At 39.9% G+C, this 18614-nt stretch overlaps 1 protein-coding gene across 1 annotated transcript in view; it reads left to right on the top strand.

Annotated features, from left to right (window-relative positions):
• The window catches only part of RELN (reelin), a gene marked incomplete at its 5' end in the record, with an annotated part of 284100 nt that overhangs the window by 235581 nt on the left and 29905 nt on the right, over positions 1-18614 (top strand). The window contains 9 exons of the mRNA XM_084206102.1: positions 2453-2635; positions 4020-4191; positions 4271-4373; positions 6820-7049; positions 9709-9929; positions 10905-11052; positions 14326-14584; positions 15775-16024; positions 18298-18466. Of these exons, the coding sequence (XP_084062228.1) occupies positions 2453-2635; positions 4020-4191; positions 4271-4373; positions 6820-7049; positions 9709-9929; positions 10905-11052; positions 14326-14584; positions 15775-16024; positions 18298-18466 (1735 nt within the window). The remainder of the gene's footprint in view (positions 1-2452; positions 2636-4019; positions 4192-4270; positions 4374-6819; positions 7050-9708; positions 9930-10904; positions 11053-14325; positions 14585-15774; positions 16025-18297; positions 18467-18614) is intronic.

The following is an 18614-nucleotide window of genomic DNA, read 5'->3' as shown; positions in this document are numbered from 1 at the left end:
TTTAAAATTTTGCATCATCCCTACCTTGCTCCCAGCCTACATGGCTGTCTGTGCTGTTCCTAAGGAAAAAGTGGACTGTAGTATCACCAAAAATAGCCCAGCTAGTAAAGTCTTTGAGCAGAAACAAAAGAGCTCAAGGTTTTGTAGAGATTTCCCATTATGTCGGGAAAAAATTATTTGTCCAATTTTTTTATGTAATAAAATTGTGCCTACAGTAAATTACTTAAGGGACTAATAGTAAACTATAGTGTTTTTCATTTTCTAGCTTCAGTCCACTGCATTAAAATCTCTCACCATTTGACTGCCTAGCAGGTAACTTAGAGATAACTGAAACTCCATAATTCTATTTAATTGATATAAAGAATCGTCAGACTTTGCAAGACAAGTTTTACACATTGTTGTAAATACCCTGTGACACTTCCTCCAGTACAAGGACTTTTAAGCCAATGATTCAGTCTTACCCTGCTCCAAGGCCCTGCCATCCTTGGCTTTAAAAAATAATTATATTCAAGTCTGGAGTGACATGATGGAGAACCACTAAACTGCTTGAAGGTTTGAGCCACTCCCATGCAATTTCAGAAGTTTTCCCCAAATTTTCTGATAGAATTGGCACTTCCAGGCTGAACTCTGAATGTTGAAAAACTTGTCTCACTCTGGTGTAAGGAAGATGTCCATAGTTTCTGTGGTAAGCTCAGTGCTCTGGGACTGAACTCTGACTCAATGTTTATCAACAGCCTGAAAAGAGTTTGGAACCCCCTCTTTCTTCCTAAATAAGTGTCTTAGCCAAATCTGTGTATGGATGAGTGAAAATATAGCTCTTTTGAATTATTATTGATTTTCTTTAATGGGCATTTAATCATATATATTGCGCTATTTATTGCTGGGTTTAGCACTTTATCAAAAAGAGAGAAAACTGTAACAGCCAAAAATATAACATGCCCCAAAATGATAGCATGCCAAATATTTCATGTTTATAAGAAAACTCTTTGTGAAGACTTCTTTTACAAAATTATGCCTTGGTAATATTTCTTCATATGATCATTGAAAAAAATATTTTAAAATAAAGTGAGTAAAAATATTGCTCTGAAGGCAGTAGTAGCCAAAGGCTCAAGCCTGGATTTTGACACTTGACCCCCAAGGAGTAAGACCATGAAACCCCAGGAGAAATAGCTCCTTATTGACTCTGTATTACTTGTTAGCCCTGCTGCTGGATCCAGGACTTAGTCCCAACAAGCTCCCTAATGTTGAACACAAATTGATATAGCTGGGCATACCTTTTAACTGTGAGTGTTAAAAGCAGTGTGCTGTTTACTGTTAATTGCCACAGATAAACTGAAATCAGCTCCTGGCTGCAAACAGCTCTTCCCTGCTCTGCTCCACAGCCAGTGGATGAATGAATGCTGAGCAGAGGGGAGCAGGAGCATCTGCACCAGGCACTTTGCTTTCAGGAAGTGTGGTTCATTTCACTTGGGAAACATGGGAAAACTTGCACAGTAACATGCAGCAAGTCAGGGATGAAGAAGCTGTCCCTTAGTCCTTTCCTTCTGCTGGTTCCTGACTGAGTTTTTGGGGACATGCCATCACTGTGCCACACCATGAAGGGAGCAGAGAGTGTAAATTTGTCTGAGTGAGACCTCAGTTCAGAGATGCCATCACTTGGACACTGGTATTCCTGAGCAGCAAGTTAGGCACGGGCCAAATACAGGCTGGGGGCTGAGCTTGTGTACAGTAACCAGCATCAAAAATGAGTGCTGGGCTCTAATTAGCATGTGTTAATAACTAGGGCTGTAAAGAGCTTTTGTTTTTTACTCTTTAAAGCTCTAAGTAAAAAAAAACAGGAGGAGCTGGTAGTTAGAAAATGCAAATTTTACTGTCAGCTCCATTGACTTTTAGGCCCAGTTTAAAGCACAGATTATTGCTTTGTTGTTGTTAAAACATGCTAATAAATATCCTCAGCACTCTCCATCAATTATTTTATTTCTGGGCATGAATATCCCGATCCCAGTGCCACAGACTCATAAATTTATGAGGACAGGGACTGAGTCTTTATCTTGGGTGCTACAGATGGTGATGATAATGTCTTGTAGCTGGACAAAACAAGCAAATAAATACTGTATTGCTGGAATATGTTTGTGGTAGAAGGAGCTGGTGTGTTCTAATCTCAAAAAGTATAACACTGAGATAGCTTCTTACCTAAGTAACTATGGTCATACGTATAATGAACAGTAGTGTAAACTTAGGCCCTATTTCATTTGCATTTTGCAGACAAACAAGCAAGGGAAAGCACAGAAAGTCATGTGTGTACAATGTGTACATAACATCTCAATAGCTTAAGCTGCTGCTAAAGGAAGCCCATACTTTGTAGTGGGTGTCAGAGCAACATCATTTCATTTATACTTACTTGAACTTACCGGGTTTCAATGAACATAAATCCGTGTCCTTTATGCTCCAGGCACCCCTGAGAGGTCTCATTCCATCCTGCTGCAATATTCTGTCAACGGTGGCATCACCTGGCACCTGATAGATGAGTTTTACTTCACCCAGACCACAGATGTGCTCTTTATCAACGTCCCCCTGCCCTCCGCAGCCCAGAGCAACGCCACGCGGTTCAGGCTCTGGCAGCCCTACAACAATGGTGAGGAAAAGACACAGCCCTGGGAGTCCAGGTCCATGCTTGCACAGCTCAGCCTCTCTAAGAGAGTGCATTTCTTGAACTGAACAATTAGAGAGACTCTTAAATCATGGGGCTTTTGTGTTTGGACTCCTTCAAGGTGTTTGGACTCCTTCAATTGGAATTACTGCAGGATTATGTTTACTGTTTTTAAAAAGCAGTTGAATGCTTTAAAGTGAAGTACCTTCACCTGATATCCCTGGACTGTGTGCAGAAAAGCATCAGCTTTGGCCCTGCAGGGAGTGGGAGATCAAGAAACACCAATAAAGTTAACTTCACTCAGGTTCTTCTCATTATTTTTAATGGGCACGATTCTCACTCCCACTGAGGCCCCATTAGGATGCTCCAATTATACAAAAGTGTCCCAAGTGTAAATGGGAACTGGGCCTACCTTACTCAGAATTAACTAGGCATTAAAAACCCATTTAGAAAGAGTATGATGTGAGCAGTTAATCTTTTGATTAAATTGTAAGGGACTGGAAAACCACAAGAGGAACACAGTTCATTCCTCCTGATTACAGGAGATGTGCCAGCTGAAGGAAGCTCTTCTCTGAGCACAGTTGCTCTGAGCACAGTTTCAAGCAGAAACTGACATTAACAGCTGTAAAGAATTCCAGCAATCATTTAGACACGGTGATTCAGCAACAGTTTATTCCATGTAGGCAAATTCCTAGCACACCCCTAACAAAAAAAAGCAAATTCAAGTCTGGTCCTGACAATCCTGTTTCAGTTCATTCTTCTGGAGTGCCATGCTTAAAACAATTATCTAAACTTTTCTCTGATGAACTCAAACACTTTTAGATAAATGAAAAAACGCTACACAGAAGATCTGTCAATTTAATCCTTCCTCTTTGGTTTGAGAATACCAATTTTCTGACGTATATGAATACACAATCCATTGGAGAGAAGGAGTTTCAGAATTTCCTTCTCTGTGGAAGAACTCCTCCCAAGCAGAAACAAGCTGCTGAGTGCAAGGTTGTAGAATGAAATTGCACTTTCAGGCTGCTTTGACTCTGTAGCAGCCACCCATTTAGATGATTCTTAACTGAAGAAGACAATGACAAGAATTTCAAAGTAAATATGATTTAAATGGAAGATAGTTGTTCAACACCCATTGCTTTTCACTCTTTGTTTTGCTGTGACTTCTATAAATTTTAGGGAATAAAAGTTAATTCCATAAGGTCAAGCTGGAAAGCAGTATGGAAACTATTTTCATGGAAAGTGAAAATAGTGATCCCACACTTTTAGCATCTTCCTCTTCACATAATCCATAAATACTGGCTGCTGTTCTGCTCTCTAATAACATTAGTATTAGGTCTTAATAGGAATATTTCCATTTTCTTTGTAGGCAAAAAAGAAGAAATCTGGATTATTGATGACTTCATTATTGATGGAAATAACCTGAAGAATCCCATTATCCTTCTGGATACCTTTGACTTTGGTCCTAAAGAGGACAACTGGTTTTTCTATCCTGGTGGAAACATTGGGCTCTATTGCCCATATTCATCGAAAAGAGCTCCGTAAGATTCTCTCAGCAATACAAGAGAAAGAAGTGGCTTTGTAAAGTCAGTCTAAAGCACTCCTCTCCTTGATTTTCAGGGAAGAAGATTCAGCTATGGTGTTTGTTTCAAATGAAGTTGGAGAGCACTCCATTACCACAAGGGACCTGAGTGTGAATGAAAATACTATCATCCAATTTGAGGTACTTGTTCTCAGAAAGCCATTTTGCCTTTTGCTTCTTGTTCTTCTATATTCTATATATATAATATATTCTATATTCTATATTCTGCCCGGGTGAATTTTCCCAGCTGTTCTGATTGCCAAACAGAGAAACCTGTCCAATTTCCTCTCTAATTGATTTGACATTACTCTTCCTCATGTGAATGCATTGTGATGCTTTTAATACATAGATAAGGGAAATTTCTGCCTCAGAGTCTTCTACTTTCTTGCCTAAATTGCTGCTTGGTCCATGCCTATATACTTGCACTGATAGCATTAAAATCCATGTCCTATGCATTGGAGAGTCACAACTGCAGGCAAGAGGATGAGCAAAATATAGTGAGAGTCCAAACTGGCACTTCACAGTCTGCTGCAGGTTAGAGTGCAGCATTTCCACAAGCTCACCTGTGGAGAGCTACAACTTCATCTGTGACCGTAGAAAATAATTTTTCCTACCTGCTGGCTTAACTGTTGTACTGTCTCAGAGACAAGCTTCTGCTTTCCTTTTGCTTCTGCCCACATCATAGCTGCTCTAGATGAAGCTGGTTTTTGGTTATTGTGACCTGAAGTCATCCCATTTTAGGGAGTTAAAGAAAGTTCATGAATAAGGAGCATATTTTTGTGTTTCATATAGTCAGTGGAAGTAGGTACCCCAGTGACAACACAGAGTCTAAACTAAACTGTGTTCCTGATTTATCCTAGAATCCAAAGTGTGCATTGCCTGGGGCAGCTATTGATGGGAGTAACCAGTTAGTATTTTCTAGTTTAGAGAGGTCATTATATTGTCATTAGGAAACTGGAAAATAATCTGGCACATAAATTGCCATGCCACAGTTACCAGGGTGCTTTTAACAACAATATGGCATGCCATTGCATTAATATGAGCTACATAATAATCAGCAAATGATAAGAGTTTATAAAAATTACTAAAATAATACTAAGGGTTTTCCAAGAAAATTAGGTTTAGCTGTGTACTCATGCACTCTTCAATTTGTCATGCAACTAATTCATAAATTATTGAATGCAAACCATTTCCTCTTTTAAAATATAGATTACAGCCTGCAGAACAAAAATGTTTGAGGTGATTTTAAGATATTCATAAGCCTTGATAGCATTAACTCATAAAATCTACATGTTTACTTCCATATGTGGTAAGAACATCATTTTCAGCTCACGTTTTTGAGAACATTCGTGTAAATGAAGGAGTTATGCATAATGCAGTAGTTCCTCTCTGAGTCTCAAGAGTCAAAACCTATATTGGGTCAAGCATCTCTCTAAGCTTCCAGATGAGTAGACAGCCCTTCTAGTCAAATGTAGGTTGATGGGACTCATGTGCACTGAAGAGTGATGAAGGAAATTCAATGTAGGATACACTTTCAACATTCATGCACAGTTCTAAGCGTTACTGTGTTTTCGAAACAAATAGATTTTCTTAACAGAACAGCATGCTACAAAGACACATTTTTTTTTGCTAAAAAGATATATAAAAATATTAAAATGTTACATAGTTTTAATGCAGGCTTTGCAATCAGCAATTGGTTTTTATTTGTTGACTGCTAAGTACAGTATATCTTATTTTATAGGACAATCATTCTGTAAAGAACTAATTTGTCTTCTTTTACAAAAGCAATTTGAAATTATAAGATCTAAATATCAGTGAAACAGGAAAACAAACTAACTTGCACTGATTGTCTCAGATTCCGTATTAAACAGTCCGTATTTTTTGAGTAATAGAACTGGTTTCATGTTCTGCCTTTTCTACTGTTCTTTATATCAGGAATCTTGTGAGCACACCCTGAGAAGTCTGACACTGCCAAACTCAGACATTGAATCTAAATCCAGTCCAGCTATGATGCTCTAGGGCTTTGCCATTATTCATGAACAAATAGGTAGTGAGTGGGAGAGCTGAATATATTAGGGTGATAAACTTTTTTTTTATATGTAACATAAAAGAGGATCATAGTGCAGCTCAGCAATTAACAGCTCAGCATTAACAAAAAGTTGATGTTGCACTTTTTGTTTTAATACTTCTGCTTTTAATAATGCACATTTTCTTGATGCTGTGATTGCTTCAGTACCTGCCACAGGACTGCAAGAGCTGGTGCATTTACTCCAGCAATGTTAGCAGCTCTCCTTTGGGATTTGCCCAATTAACTTCACAGTTTTCTCTAGGTAGAAATTGTTGGGGAATTTCCTATCACATTCATTTTTATCATCCCCCATGGTGTGACATACTCCTGGACAGGAGAGCAACGTGCTCTGTTCATGTGTGTGTCCTGAGTGCATCATCCCTGTTGTTAGATGGGTCCCCAAATCACCATTTTCCCGGACTAAACAAATACCACACCAAATGGGGGAGGCTGAAGAGTGATTGGGAGTCCCACAGTCTGCCCTGTGTCACCTTCTGTGTTTGATGCCTTGGCCCCCAGATCAATATTGGCTGCACCACTGACAGCTCCTCTGCTGACCCAGTGAAGCTGGAGTTCTCACGAGACCTGGGGGCCACCTGGCACCTGCTGCTGCCCTTGTGCTACAGCAGCAGCAGCCACCTCAGCTCCCTCTGCTCCACTGAGCATCACCCAAGCAGCACTTACTATGCAGGCACCACCCAGGGCTGGAGGAGGGAGGTCATTCACTTTGGAAAACTGCACCTCTGTGGGTAAGTGTCCAGCTCCTGCTCCTGCCCAGCTGTTTGTTGCTTTGCTTTTATTTCTGTTTTTCAGCCAGCACAAGGGTGGTGCGTAAGAACTGCAGCACTAGAGCAGACCAAATGACCAGTTTTTCTCTGCATTTTGCCCTGAATGTTAGCTGGTGTTCAGGTGATTCCCCAAATCATATTGTGCCTAATGCTGATGTAGAATAATCACAGGTAACTTCCTATTACCCTCCATTTAATTAGTGATAATTCAGTAGAAGGAAGTTGCTTGTTGAAATTAATGCAAAACTGACTGTTCTTAGCACGCTCTGAGTGTTCTTTACAGAACTGCATCAGCCATTTGAATTCACTGATGATATTCTTGCATGAAATTTGAGCTTCATAAGAAAATGCAGTAAAATGTGAGCTAGTACAAGCTTGATTCCACTTCAGTATGAAGAAATGGTCTGATCTAAATAATGTCTCAGTCAATCAGGCTGGATGATAACACAGCATAGGAAAACAATACGTGCTAGCAGGCATAGTAACTTTTCAAGTAAAAACGCTATGTTTACTTTTTCAGGAATAACTGTCATCTAGCATCAACTCACTTTATGTAAAAGCTCACACCATTAATGATTAAACTGTAGCATGTATGAATGAAAATGAGCTATGCAACTGTGAGACTTTATGAATCTATGCAGCTATGAGACTGAGTATTTATGAAACTACTGCAGTCAATGGGTCCTCCACTAAATAAATGACCCCATATGTGCCTCTGAAAGTATGAAAAGACCTATATAATGAATAAGAATCAAGTTTGGAAAGACTGATTGTTTAATAATTTAAGGAAATGTTTAAATTTTAAACTTGAGTTTTCTGTTTATGACAGTTAACATTTCAAGCATGGAATAGGTAACCATCTCTTTCAGTCACTCACTTGTACTTCCTGGTTTTGTGCAAAAGAATTATTTTGCCCTTTAGCCAACCATCAATGAGTCCCTCCAAATAAAAATTTTGACTGTGCAGACTCCTAACTCATTTAAACCTCGCAGGGTTTTGATTTAGTCCCCCTATTCCTGAGTGCTTCTATCCTGTTTTTCTACCTTCCTTTCTATTCCTTCCCCAGCACACGAGGCCAGGAGCCCATGGCTGCCAGCCAGCCAAGCCCAGCAGTGCAGAGTAGTTTGCATTCAGTGCATTAAATCACTGAGACAGAGGGCTGAAGGGGGATTTCTCCACCAGAATCTACTGGAATAACTAGAAAAAATCCAAACCTCTCTCCTTGTGTAATTCTAAAAAAAAACCCCAACATTTTCATCCCCCAAGTGCTGAGTGGTTATATTTTAACTGAGGATGAAAACATTTTAAGTTATTTTCACTACATATGTAATTTTAGAAATGAATATATGTTTTCAGCACACAGCTGTAAGTAATAATTAGTATTCTAGTTATGTCCTGAAGGAAAGGTCCAGGGCCTGTGGAGCCAGAGAAGAAACCCCAGACAGGTTCACTCACTGCTCCAGACACAAATCATGGCCCACCCTCGCCAGGAGTGACCCTGAGAGGAGCTGACTTGTCTCAGGAAAAAAAATCCAGCCTGTGGAGCAGAGGTCTGCTCTCAAGAGGAGCTTACAACACCTCCAGCCTCACACTGAGTCCCTCCCCTCAGGGCACACTAAAGTCAATGATTTTGACTTCCAGCAGAACTCTGGTTCTTGGGCATTTTTCTTGTGACACTTAGTAGTGTCTCCACCCATCAATTATTGGTTGTCACCTAAATCCCCTCATAAAAATTTCTTTTTAGCAAATCAAGGAAAAAAAATTGTCAGCTACAATTGCCTACGGAATTGATTTGCCTGCTGAATTTAGATATCTTTAACAAGACACATTAAACACGCGAGGCAATTAAGTGCTTCTCCCTTCTCAATCTTCTGGTTTCCTTCCTCCCTTAAAACGTTTTCTCAACTGGGAATAAAATTAGTCTCTCAAGTATTTTCCTCATCTCAATTTGTTTTCCCTCCTTCCCTAGTTGGTTCCTTTTTATATGCAGCATTGATGCAAGTAGCACTTAGGAGATGAATTAAAAATGACAGGACAGCACCCAAAGGAGAATATAGTTTAAATTAACAACTTGCAATATCAGCCTGGTTTAAGATTAAGCTGCCCAAAAGCAAGCTGAATACCTGGTCATATGACAGATCATGTCTTCTCTCTGGGTAATTGAGGGCGAGATCCTCCCACTCCACCCCTACAGGTGGTCTCCCTGGGGGCACAATGGAAGCATGAATTAGAATCTCACCAGGTCTGACCCACACACTGTACACCAAAGCAGAAGGGAATCCACCAAACCTCGGCCATTCATCTTCCCCATGAATGATGGACTTAAGAGTAGCTGGATTTTAAATTTTGAAAATCATGCCTGTCATTCAGTTTTGAGATTACGGCTAATGAATAGTGTTATTTTTATTTCTGTCAGTACTCGGGTTGAACGTCAACATAAAGATGCATGAGGTACTGAAGGAATTAGATCTAGCAGTCAGTTTCTAGAATTAATCTATTTATCAAGCCAGTTCTGACAGAAAGAATAATATATATGTGCATATAATGGTATATGTATGGAATACCAAAAAAAAAAGATGGAACTATAATTTTAAATAAGTACACTTAATGCCACTTTCAGGCTGGCGAGGTTCAGGTGGTACCAAGGATTTTACCCTGCTGGGTCCCAGCCCGTGACCTGGGCCATTGACAACGTGTACATCGGTCCCCAGTGCGAGGAGATGTGCAACGGGCACGGCAGCTGCATCAACGGCACCAAGTGCATCTGCGACCCCGGCTACTCGGGGCCAACCTGCAGAATCAGCACCAAGAACGCCGACTTCCTCAAGGATGACTTCGAAGGTACCTCTTGTGGGAGGGGGCATCTGAATACTGCCTGTCCATCTCTGTGCAACCCAGGGTTGAAGGGGTTAAACAGCAAAGCCTTGCTCCCCCCTGCATGCTTCTGGTTAGAATTTTATGCCATTTATTCCCACGAACCAAGCAGTTCAGGTGCCACTTGCAAGTGTGGTTTGTGAATGCCTGATGCACTGTTAATGCTGGATTACAAAATCCTCATTGAAACAGAACTTCCTGAAACTCTACATGTAGAAAATAATCTCAGAAGTTAATAATGTTTTGGTGGCAGTTTGACTTTAGCACAGACAGAGCATCTGCAAGTGAGGCAAACAGCAGAGGGTTTTAAGGTCGTGTCACTTCTCACTACAAGGGAAATCTGACTCCCCTACTACAGCAATCATGGTTTCAGAGCAGACCAAGCGTCTCAGTAGTGGGAGCCAGCTCTCAGCAGCCACAGCAGACCCCAAGAGAGGGAAGGCAGGAGGGAGCTCAAAGCCTCCCGCGTGCCTGGGTGCACACAGCATCCATGCACACAGCTCTGAAACCCCCCAGAGTCTTCCCCCGCTAGCAAGCACGGCAGGAGGAGCATGTTTTCATAAAGCAGCACCTGTGAACTGAACTCATCCCTTCACAGCTGCTCATTTTCAATTTTTCCAGCCCTTGCTTGCATGCTACCACTTGGAACCCAAAGTTTCTTTATTGACCTGAGTACTTTGTTGCTACCTTAAGATAAATGATGAAAGGTGGAAAGCCTTGTGAATAACTGGAAACAAAGATCCCAGATCTCATACTTTTGGGTTTATTTTGTTTATTTTGTTTTGATTTGTGTCAGCTTTCTAAAACACACGGCATTGGAAACACTGAATGTTTCTCAGTCAGCGTGGGATTTTTAATTTATGTCTCTTCCTCTGGAAGTAGCACTCTTGCAGCAGGAGCACTTCAGAGTAAATCATAAATATGTATTCACTGTGTATTCAGGTCAGCTGGAGTCGGATAGATTCCTCCTTGTGAGTGGTGGAAAGCCATCAAGGAAATGTGGTATCATGTCTGGAGGAAACAACCTTTTCTTTAACGAAGAAGGTTTACGTATGCTGATGACTCGAGACCTAGATTTGTCACAAGCCAGGTAACACCTTTCAAAAGTTCTTTCAGGATTTCATTGAGGAAATGCCATGCTGAAGAATGATACATGTGTGATATTTCTCTAGCAAAAGCAAGCTGACATATTTTGGGGTCCTCACACTAGCAAATGCTCCATTTTGACCACTGTCCCCATGATAAATTAAATTTAAATTGAACTTTAATTGCATTAACCATTTAAATGTTGCTTTTTTTTTCCTTAGATAAGAATTCCTGAAACTGATGCCACACATTCAGTAGTTCATGCAAGCTTTTGTTTCCTAAATCCATAACATGAGAAATGCTCTGCTTTTCTTACAGTGTGGTGTATTATGAGCCATTGTTGAAACAGGAGTATCTGCTGAAAGTATAACTCTTACATTTGTCATCTCAGAATTCTTTCATTTCTGAACCTTGTTTTTTTCTTATTGTGCACATTTGTTTCCAATAATTCACTGATAAAGTCCCATCAAACCATCACCAGCTGTTGAAAACCAAATATTTTAGTGTATTTACAGTTTATGCTGTATTTTTACAGCCAGCAGAGGAGACTCTGCATCAGTGAGACATGCTAAGCAAGCCACATTAAAAAAATTTACACTATTATGAAATAAACTCCATCCCAATTGTAAACTTGATAACAAATAGGCATTGCTTTCTAATTTATTCTGTATTTTAGCTGATATTCTTGTATTATTACCTTGGAGAGACTGCATTTTCTCTAAGACTTTTTTTTCACTGATCTCATATAAACACCTTACTCCTTTCTGATGTTCTGTGGGAAACATTTTAACAGGCATTTTATCTACTTTTTACCTGTCAGCATTGGTATTGAAGCTTTAAATAATGGTTTCATTGTAAACACTCATGGTCAGTAGAAAGGCATAATATCTAACCAATGAAGTTTTTAGATCAGCACTCAGTTAAACCTCATTGATGTGTAATATTAAGGACCCCTGTAATTTGTAAGATTCCTCACAACAAACTTTTTCCAGAGCTTGAAGAAGATTGTTTAACAAAAGATACAAAAGGTCTTTTAAGTTGCTTCATAATGGAACTAAATTATGTTTTCCATATTGCTCATGTTCAAAGAACCAAAATTTATTTATCTCTTCTCCATGATGGTCTGTAGCTGGATTTGCAAATATTGACCTCAAGGTGTTATATGGAGATAAATTACTTCTGTCTTAGGAAAGCAAAGCTGAACACTCAATTTCTTGTATATATGATTATGAAACAAACAGTTATCAAGAAATAACTGTAGGTTCTCTTCTGAACAGCAAGGCACACTGCAGTGTCATTGCTGGGAGCTGCTCTTTTGTAACCTAAAGTAATTTCAGTGGGATTTTCTACATTTGCAGACTGACTTTATCAACCACCTGCAAAGCACAACAGATCTGGCTGTGACACAGATGTGCTAAGTTCTGCACAGGATTTGGGGAGAGGTTTCAATTCATGCCAGGAGTGATGAGAACAGCTATTTTTTTTTAAGGGTGCTACACTCTGTAGTCACATTAAAACTTCCCTTTTCCTTATGAGGAGATCCCCTGAAGAGCCCAGGCAAGCAGCAGTGTCTGTCAGTGCTGCAAGCCACACTCAGCACCTGGGGATTGAAATCAAGTGGACTCTGCAATCCACTGCCATCACATCTGTGCCTTAAAGAATTTAACCCAGGGACAGTGTATCACCATCACAGCGATAGACAGTGTATCACCATCACTGGTAGCTGAAACTGTACTGCATGAAATATCAGTAAGGAGAGAATATTTTAGGTATCACGGCTGATCAATTCCCTTTCAATTCTGAATTACCAGAACAACATCCACACATTTGAGTGTTACTAGATTTACAGAAAACACTTCGCTCTTCCATTTCAAAATAGGCAGAGCCTTTGCAAAATATCTTTGGGATAAGAAGAGAGATATTTAAAATTATTTTTTCATCTGCTAGACATTGTTATCTATATGTGGGTGGGTTATTACTGCATTAGTAAAATCTGAGATGTAAGAATAGCAATGCAAAGAAATCAGATGCCACAGAGACAAGGTCACCTGGGTTTATTTCTTTTGAATTATGTGGCGAATGTTGGAGTAAATCTGAGGAGGCAGAAAGACTTGCCAGCAGAGAAGCAAATCCATTACATTTGATATGTTGATCCATGAGGGTACCCAGTGCTCCTTTACAGCACAAGCAATATGTTATGTCTGGGACATGGAGGTGGATATAATCTATTGCAAAAGCAGTTCTATCTAGTAGCAAGAGAAACTGTGAGTTGCAGTGAGGACTAGAATTAATTGACTTGTAAGTCTGGCATTTTATTGGAGCTTTGTCTGCCCAGCATCTCTGCAGCCTCCACTCCCAGCAGATCTACCTGCAGATCAAACCAGAACAAGATTTTTGATATAAAACTTCTTTTGCACCGTTTTATTTAACCGTGAGCCAGGCAGCACTAACGCAATAATAATTAGCACAGATAAAACACCCTAAAGCTGCGCAAGAGCTGTGCAAACAGGAATTAATACTTGTAATATCCCTGAAAGTCCAATAAGTAAATATCATTACAGCATGGCTCCCTCCACTCCAAGTGCACAGTGGAGCTATTTGTGAGCATGGGCTGACGGGAGGGATTTCGCAGTTTGATACGAGTCCATTGTGCAGCTTTGGAGAAGCCAATTAACTGGGGGATGAAAGCACTGCTGTCCCTGGGTGGCTGGGGCTGGCTTCAGGGAAGCCAGCACATTTAAACGGTGTAATTTAGACAAATTTCCCAGGCTGACAAAATGGACAAAATGATCCCTGAAAGTGAAATGTGCTTTGTTCTCCCGTCCAGATTTTCTCCGGTTTATGCCAATGGAAAACTGGGATGCTTATTTTGAATTTAAGCATTTCAGCAAATTCGTAGCAAATTATGATCTACTTAGAGCACAGTTGCTTTTCTGCCACTAAAATCTGTACTCACGGGATACAGGGATAAAAATTTCACCCAGGATTATGTTTCTGATACTTGCAACACCATCTGCTGCGCAGACAAAAGCTGAAAACATAAATGACCAGCTTTGTTCAGCCTCTTATGCCTGGCAAACTACCACACAGGCAAAATGAATTTTTGTCATACCACCTGTCTGTCTAGTTATATTCTAGAAGCTTTGGAAAGGAAATCATAAGATCTCCTAAAGATAGCTCTTTCAGCTAGAAAACACAGGGCCAGCCAGTAGACAAACTCCAAGGCTCTCTGGTTCGCTGTGTAGGATGTGGCAAGTGGAAAGATTTTTCCTGTTAGATTTGTGCAGTTCTTCATGAGACTGGGATGTGGCAAGGGGGTGCCTGACCCCAGGAGCCAGCCTGTGCTGCTGCAGTATTCACTCAACGGGGGCCTCACGTGGAGCCTTCTCCAGGAGTTCCTCTTCAGCAACTCCAGCAACGTGGGACGCTACATCGCCCTGGAGGTTCCCCTGAAGGCTCGCTCCAGCTCCACCCGGCTCCGCTGGTGGCAGCCGTCCGAGAACGGGCATTTCTACAGCCCCTGGGTGATCGACCAGGTGAGCCATCCCTGGGGTGGTGCTTCTTTTAACACAGGCTTAGACTGGATTCAGTCTTAATGTTTCCCTTGTTCTGGCATGTGTCATTTCACTGAGGCAAGCAAAAATGCTTAGTGAGAAGATATTTAGAGCACAATTACTGTTTGATGAACTCATGGTTTTAATGCAACATTTTCATATGGGGCACTGATTGCCCATTTTGACTCTAGGAAAATATTTTACACGTGTGTAGGGCCTCGGGTTCACATTGCAGGAGGCCTTACCACAGAGAATGCAAGTCTGATTTCAAACTTCAAAAACCTTCATTTAAAATGTATCCAAAAATGTAATTGGCTTGGTATAATGTAATAGAAAAAGCCTGTATAAAAATATCAATCTTGTGAATATCCATTTTATGGAAATAAAGTTTCATATTTGGAATTTTCTGCTATAAAGATTATCATATTACTTTGTATGACTTGGTATAAATCACAAATTATTTATCTCTCAAATTATTCTGCTCTAAGTAGTGTCATTGGGTTGTCCAAGTACAATTTGCTTTAATATTTATTACTCTTTTTAAAGAGGTTAGTTCAAATTGTTAGGAGAAACCTAACCAGCCATTTTAATGTTGTGGTTAAAAAAATTTTACTACCCATCCCTCTGTTTAGAAATTAAAAAATACTCATTGTTTTGATATCTTAATTGAATGTAGTTATATTTTTTCAGAACAATCAAAAACTGAATTCAGAATAACAAATGAAAAATAATTCTACCTTGCTTGCTGTTGAAGAGCAAAATGATGATGTTTTATAGTCAGTGACAAAACAGAGGCTATTTCCCCACTTCTATCAGCAGACACCATCTGATAGCAGTGCACCAGATAACAGGAGAGCAGAACAATCACTAGGAAAGTGCAATCACTTTGTTTCTGATAACACTTTTTTCCTAGCAGTTTTACTTCCTTGAGATTGGAGGTCACCTCCCTGAATTTTAGATTTGTACAGCTGAGCCAATCTCTTTCCTGTAAAGGAAAGAGATACTCCCCTTTCTCACAGCCTAAATTCTCTACTATGTTGTCAATTTTGGACCAGCAGAATAAATACACATAGTATAATCTTCCTCCCTCGGGTTGCTACGTCACTTGTATGTTTGTGAAGACTTCTAGACATTTCTCCTTTTCAATAAAAGTTTCTTTCCTAATGTTTCAGATTCTTATAGGAGGAAATATCTCTGGCAATACAGTACTGGAAGACGATTTCACCACCCTGGACAGCAAGAAGTGGCTGCTCCACCCTGGCGGAACGAAGATGCCGGTGTGCGGCTCCGCGGGGGACGCTCTGGTGTTCATTGAGAAAGCCAGCACCCGCTACGTCGTCACCACCGACATCGTTGTCAATGAAGACTCCTTCTTGCAAATAGATTTTGCAGCTTCCTGCTCTGTCACAGATTCCTGTTATGGTAAGGACTTCTAAGTAATCCCTGCCATTCCTCTTCCCCCACTGCAGAGGAAAGTTCACTTGTTTTCTCGTTACATTATTCATCGTAACAAGAAATGGGAAACAAAAGAAAGCGGCATGTTTCTGTTAGAAATTGTAACATAAGCTTTTTTATTCCAGGTGTCTGTAGTCTAAGATAAACTGAAGTAAATCATTCCCTGTGAGCATCTAAGTTGCAGTTCAATCAATCTCAGAAAAACACTAACAGCTGCCTTACTCAAAAAACCCATTAAGTAGATAATGTCCACTGCTTGGGGTGGTGCTGTAATAATAAGCAGCTGGGTGTTCCAGCTTATGTTTCTTGCTTTGTTTCTTGCTTTGCATTTTCAGTGTAGTCTCAGTTCTGATCTCACTCATACCCATATATCTAAGAAATAATTTATACCAACATACATCAGACACTTGCTAAGGCAGCATCAACTGCAAAAATTTATATAACCCATAGGAAATAATAAATATGTATAGACCTATATGATTCCATGTACAAATGTGTGCATACATACTATGCACATGTGTATACATCTGTTTATGCATACATAATGATGCAATTTTTAATTACCTAGCTTCCTTTTTTCATATGATGTCCACTGAGTGCATAGCCAGCTTGTATATGTGTATATACACATATATACATACAGGTAAATGAATAAAAACATGCTCTGTACTCATCACAGCAAATACACATCACATGGAAATTAAAAATTGGTTCATTATGTGAATTTTAAGGCACACAAAAAATAGGTTTTCTTAAAAACAAGCTTTTTAATGCTTGTTTTACACATCCTCTTAGAGTAGGGTTTTGAGGCATAGATGTTTTTAATGAGGACAAGAATACAATACCTTGCAACATTTGGTATGTGTTAATTTACTGGGTTGCTGAATTTTCCTCTACAATTCTGTATAAAAATGGGAAAAGGTTTTACATGAAGTCCCAGATTTAGCTTCACTGATTTTGCTAATCTGAAGCTACTTACATGCTTAAAGTTTTTTCTTTCTTTTGTTATTAAGAATACTGTGGTATCCTGAGATCATCTCTGCTAAGTTTAGAAGCATTTTGGTGACTGAGCCATATACTGGCAAAGAAACAGATCCTTATTTCATTGGGGAGGTTTTGTTTGGTTTTTTTGTCTACAACCCTTATCATTACCTTAACTTCATACTAAATGAGGCAGGACACTACCTAATCATGCTTCCAGTCATTATGAGAAAAGCGTTTCTTTCGGTGAGGGAAATTTTACACTAAAAACTCACTTACCCTTGTTTGTATCTACTTGTCCTTGTATTTCTCTAGCACTGTCTTCTGTGCTGAAACATCAAGTAGGACTGATTGGGTGATTAAGGGTCATTCCCTGTCTGTTAGTAATCAAAAGAAGTCACAGATTTATCACCTCTATTACTGCAACCACGCAGTGGTTTATTACGCATGTCATGTTTAACGCAGTCAGCTCAGCCAGAATACCTGGCAGCTGGAACATTCACTTCAAGTACCAGCTCTGCACCTATTATTATTTACATTTTCATGGCTGCATGAAAGTTTGACTTGAAGTATTTAGTGAGCTTGACTAACCTTTAATTTTCGTAATAAAAGCTTATAAGCCATAAACATCAAAACAATGAAATTGCTGATTTTCGCTGAGAAACGAATACATTAGTTTAATGTGGCTAGACTGTGTTTGAATGGAAACAAGCTCACTGACTAACAAACTCAAATTAAAATTGTGCTGAATAATTAAATGAGTTGGTCTGCAGGAAGGGTGGAAGGCTGACTAAGCCATCTTGTGACAGAGACAAAAGTTTGAATTTGAGTGTTGCTCTGCTTTACACAGCAATCACATCCAGCTGAATCTCACTCTTCAAGCCTGAAAAGCAAAGTTTGGTGGTCATGGTGCTCCCACATAATTTTCTTGCATGCTGCAGCTACAGACATTGTCTTGACTTAATCCTGGCAACTTAATGCTGGCTCTGTCTTTTCATCTGTGGTCCCTTGAGTTAGGCAGCAGGTGTGGAGATGTGCTGCAGACTCCACCTGAGCTATACCTGCTCAGCAACATGTAACACACCCTCCCCACTGCCACCAAAGAAGGTAGCTTTGTGCTTCTGACACAAGGGTTTGAAAAGTTCTGGGTGGTTATTTTGTCAGTTCAGACTTGTGATACTGTCTGGGGTTTGCATGCTATTATAGGCCTAGGGATACAGGTCTCTAAATTAAGTAACTAACCACCTTTCCACCCTTAGCTATTGAACTGGAATATTCAGTGGACCTTGGGCTGAGCTGGCACCCAATTTTGAAAGACTGTCTTCCCACTAATGTGGAATGCAACAAGTACCATCTCCAGAGGATTCTCATTTCAGACACTTTCAACAAGTGGACCCGGGTTACTTTGCCTCTGCCTCCCTATACTAGGTAACTCCCTCTGGTTTTCTGCAGAATAAATCTAAAAGCATAACTGGGTATTTATAACATCATGAATGGTATTTATAATTTCACTATGGAGTTGAAGCAATTGTACCATGTCCTTTTTGTTTGGTCCATGTAAATAGCAACAAATAAG

Source organism: Fringilla coelebs (assembly GCF_963513975.1).
Source record: "Fringilla coelebs genome assembly, chromosome: 5".
NCBI classification, from domain to species: Eukaryota; Metazoa; Chordata; class Aves; order Passeriformes; family Fringillidae; genus Fringilla; species Fringilla coelebs.
The sequence above is the reverse complement of the archived record's forward strand: the minus strand, read 5'-3'. Positions and strand labels throughout refer to the sequence as shown.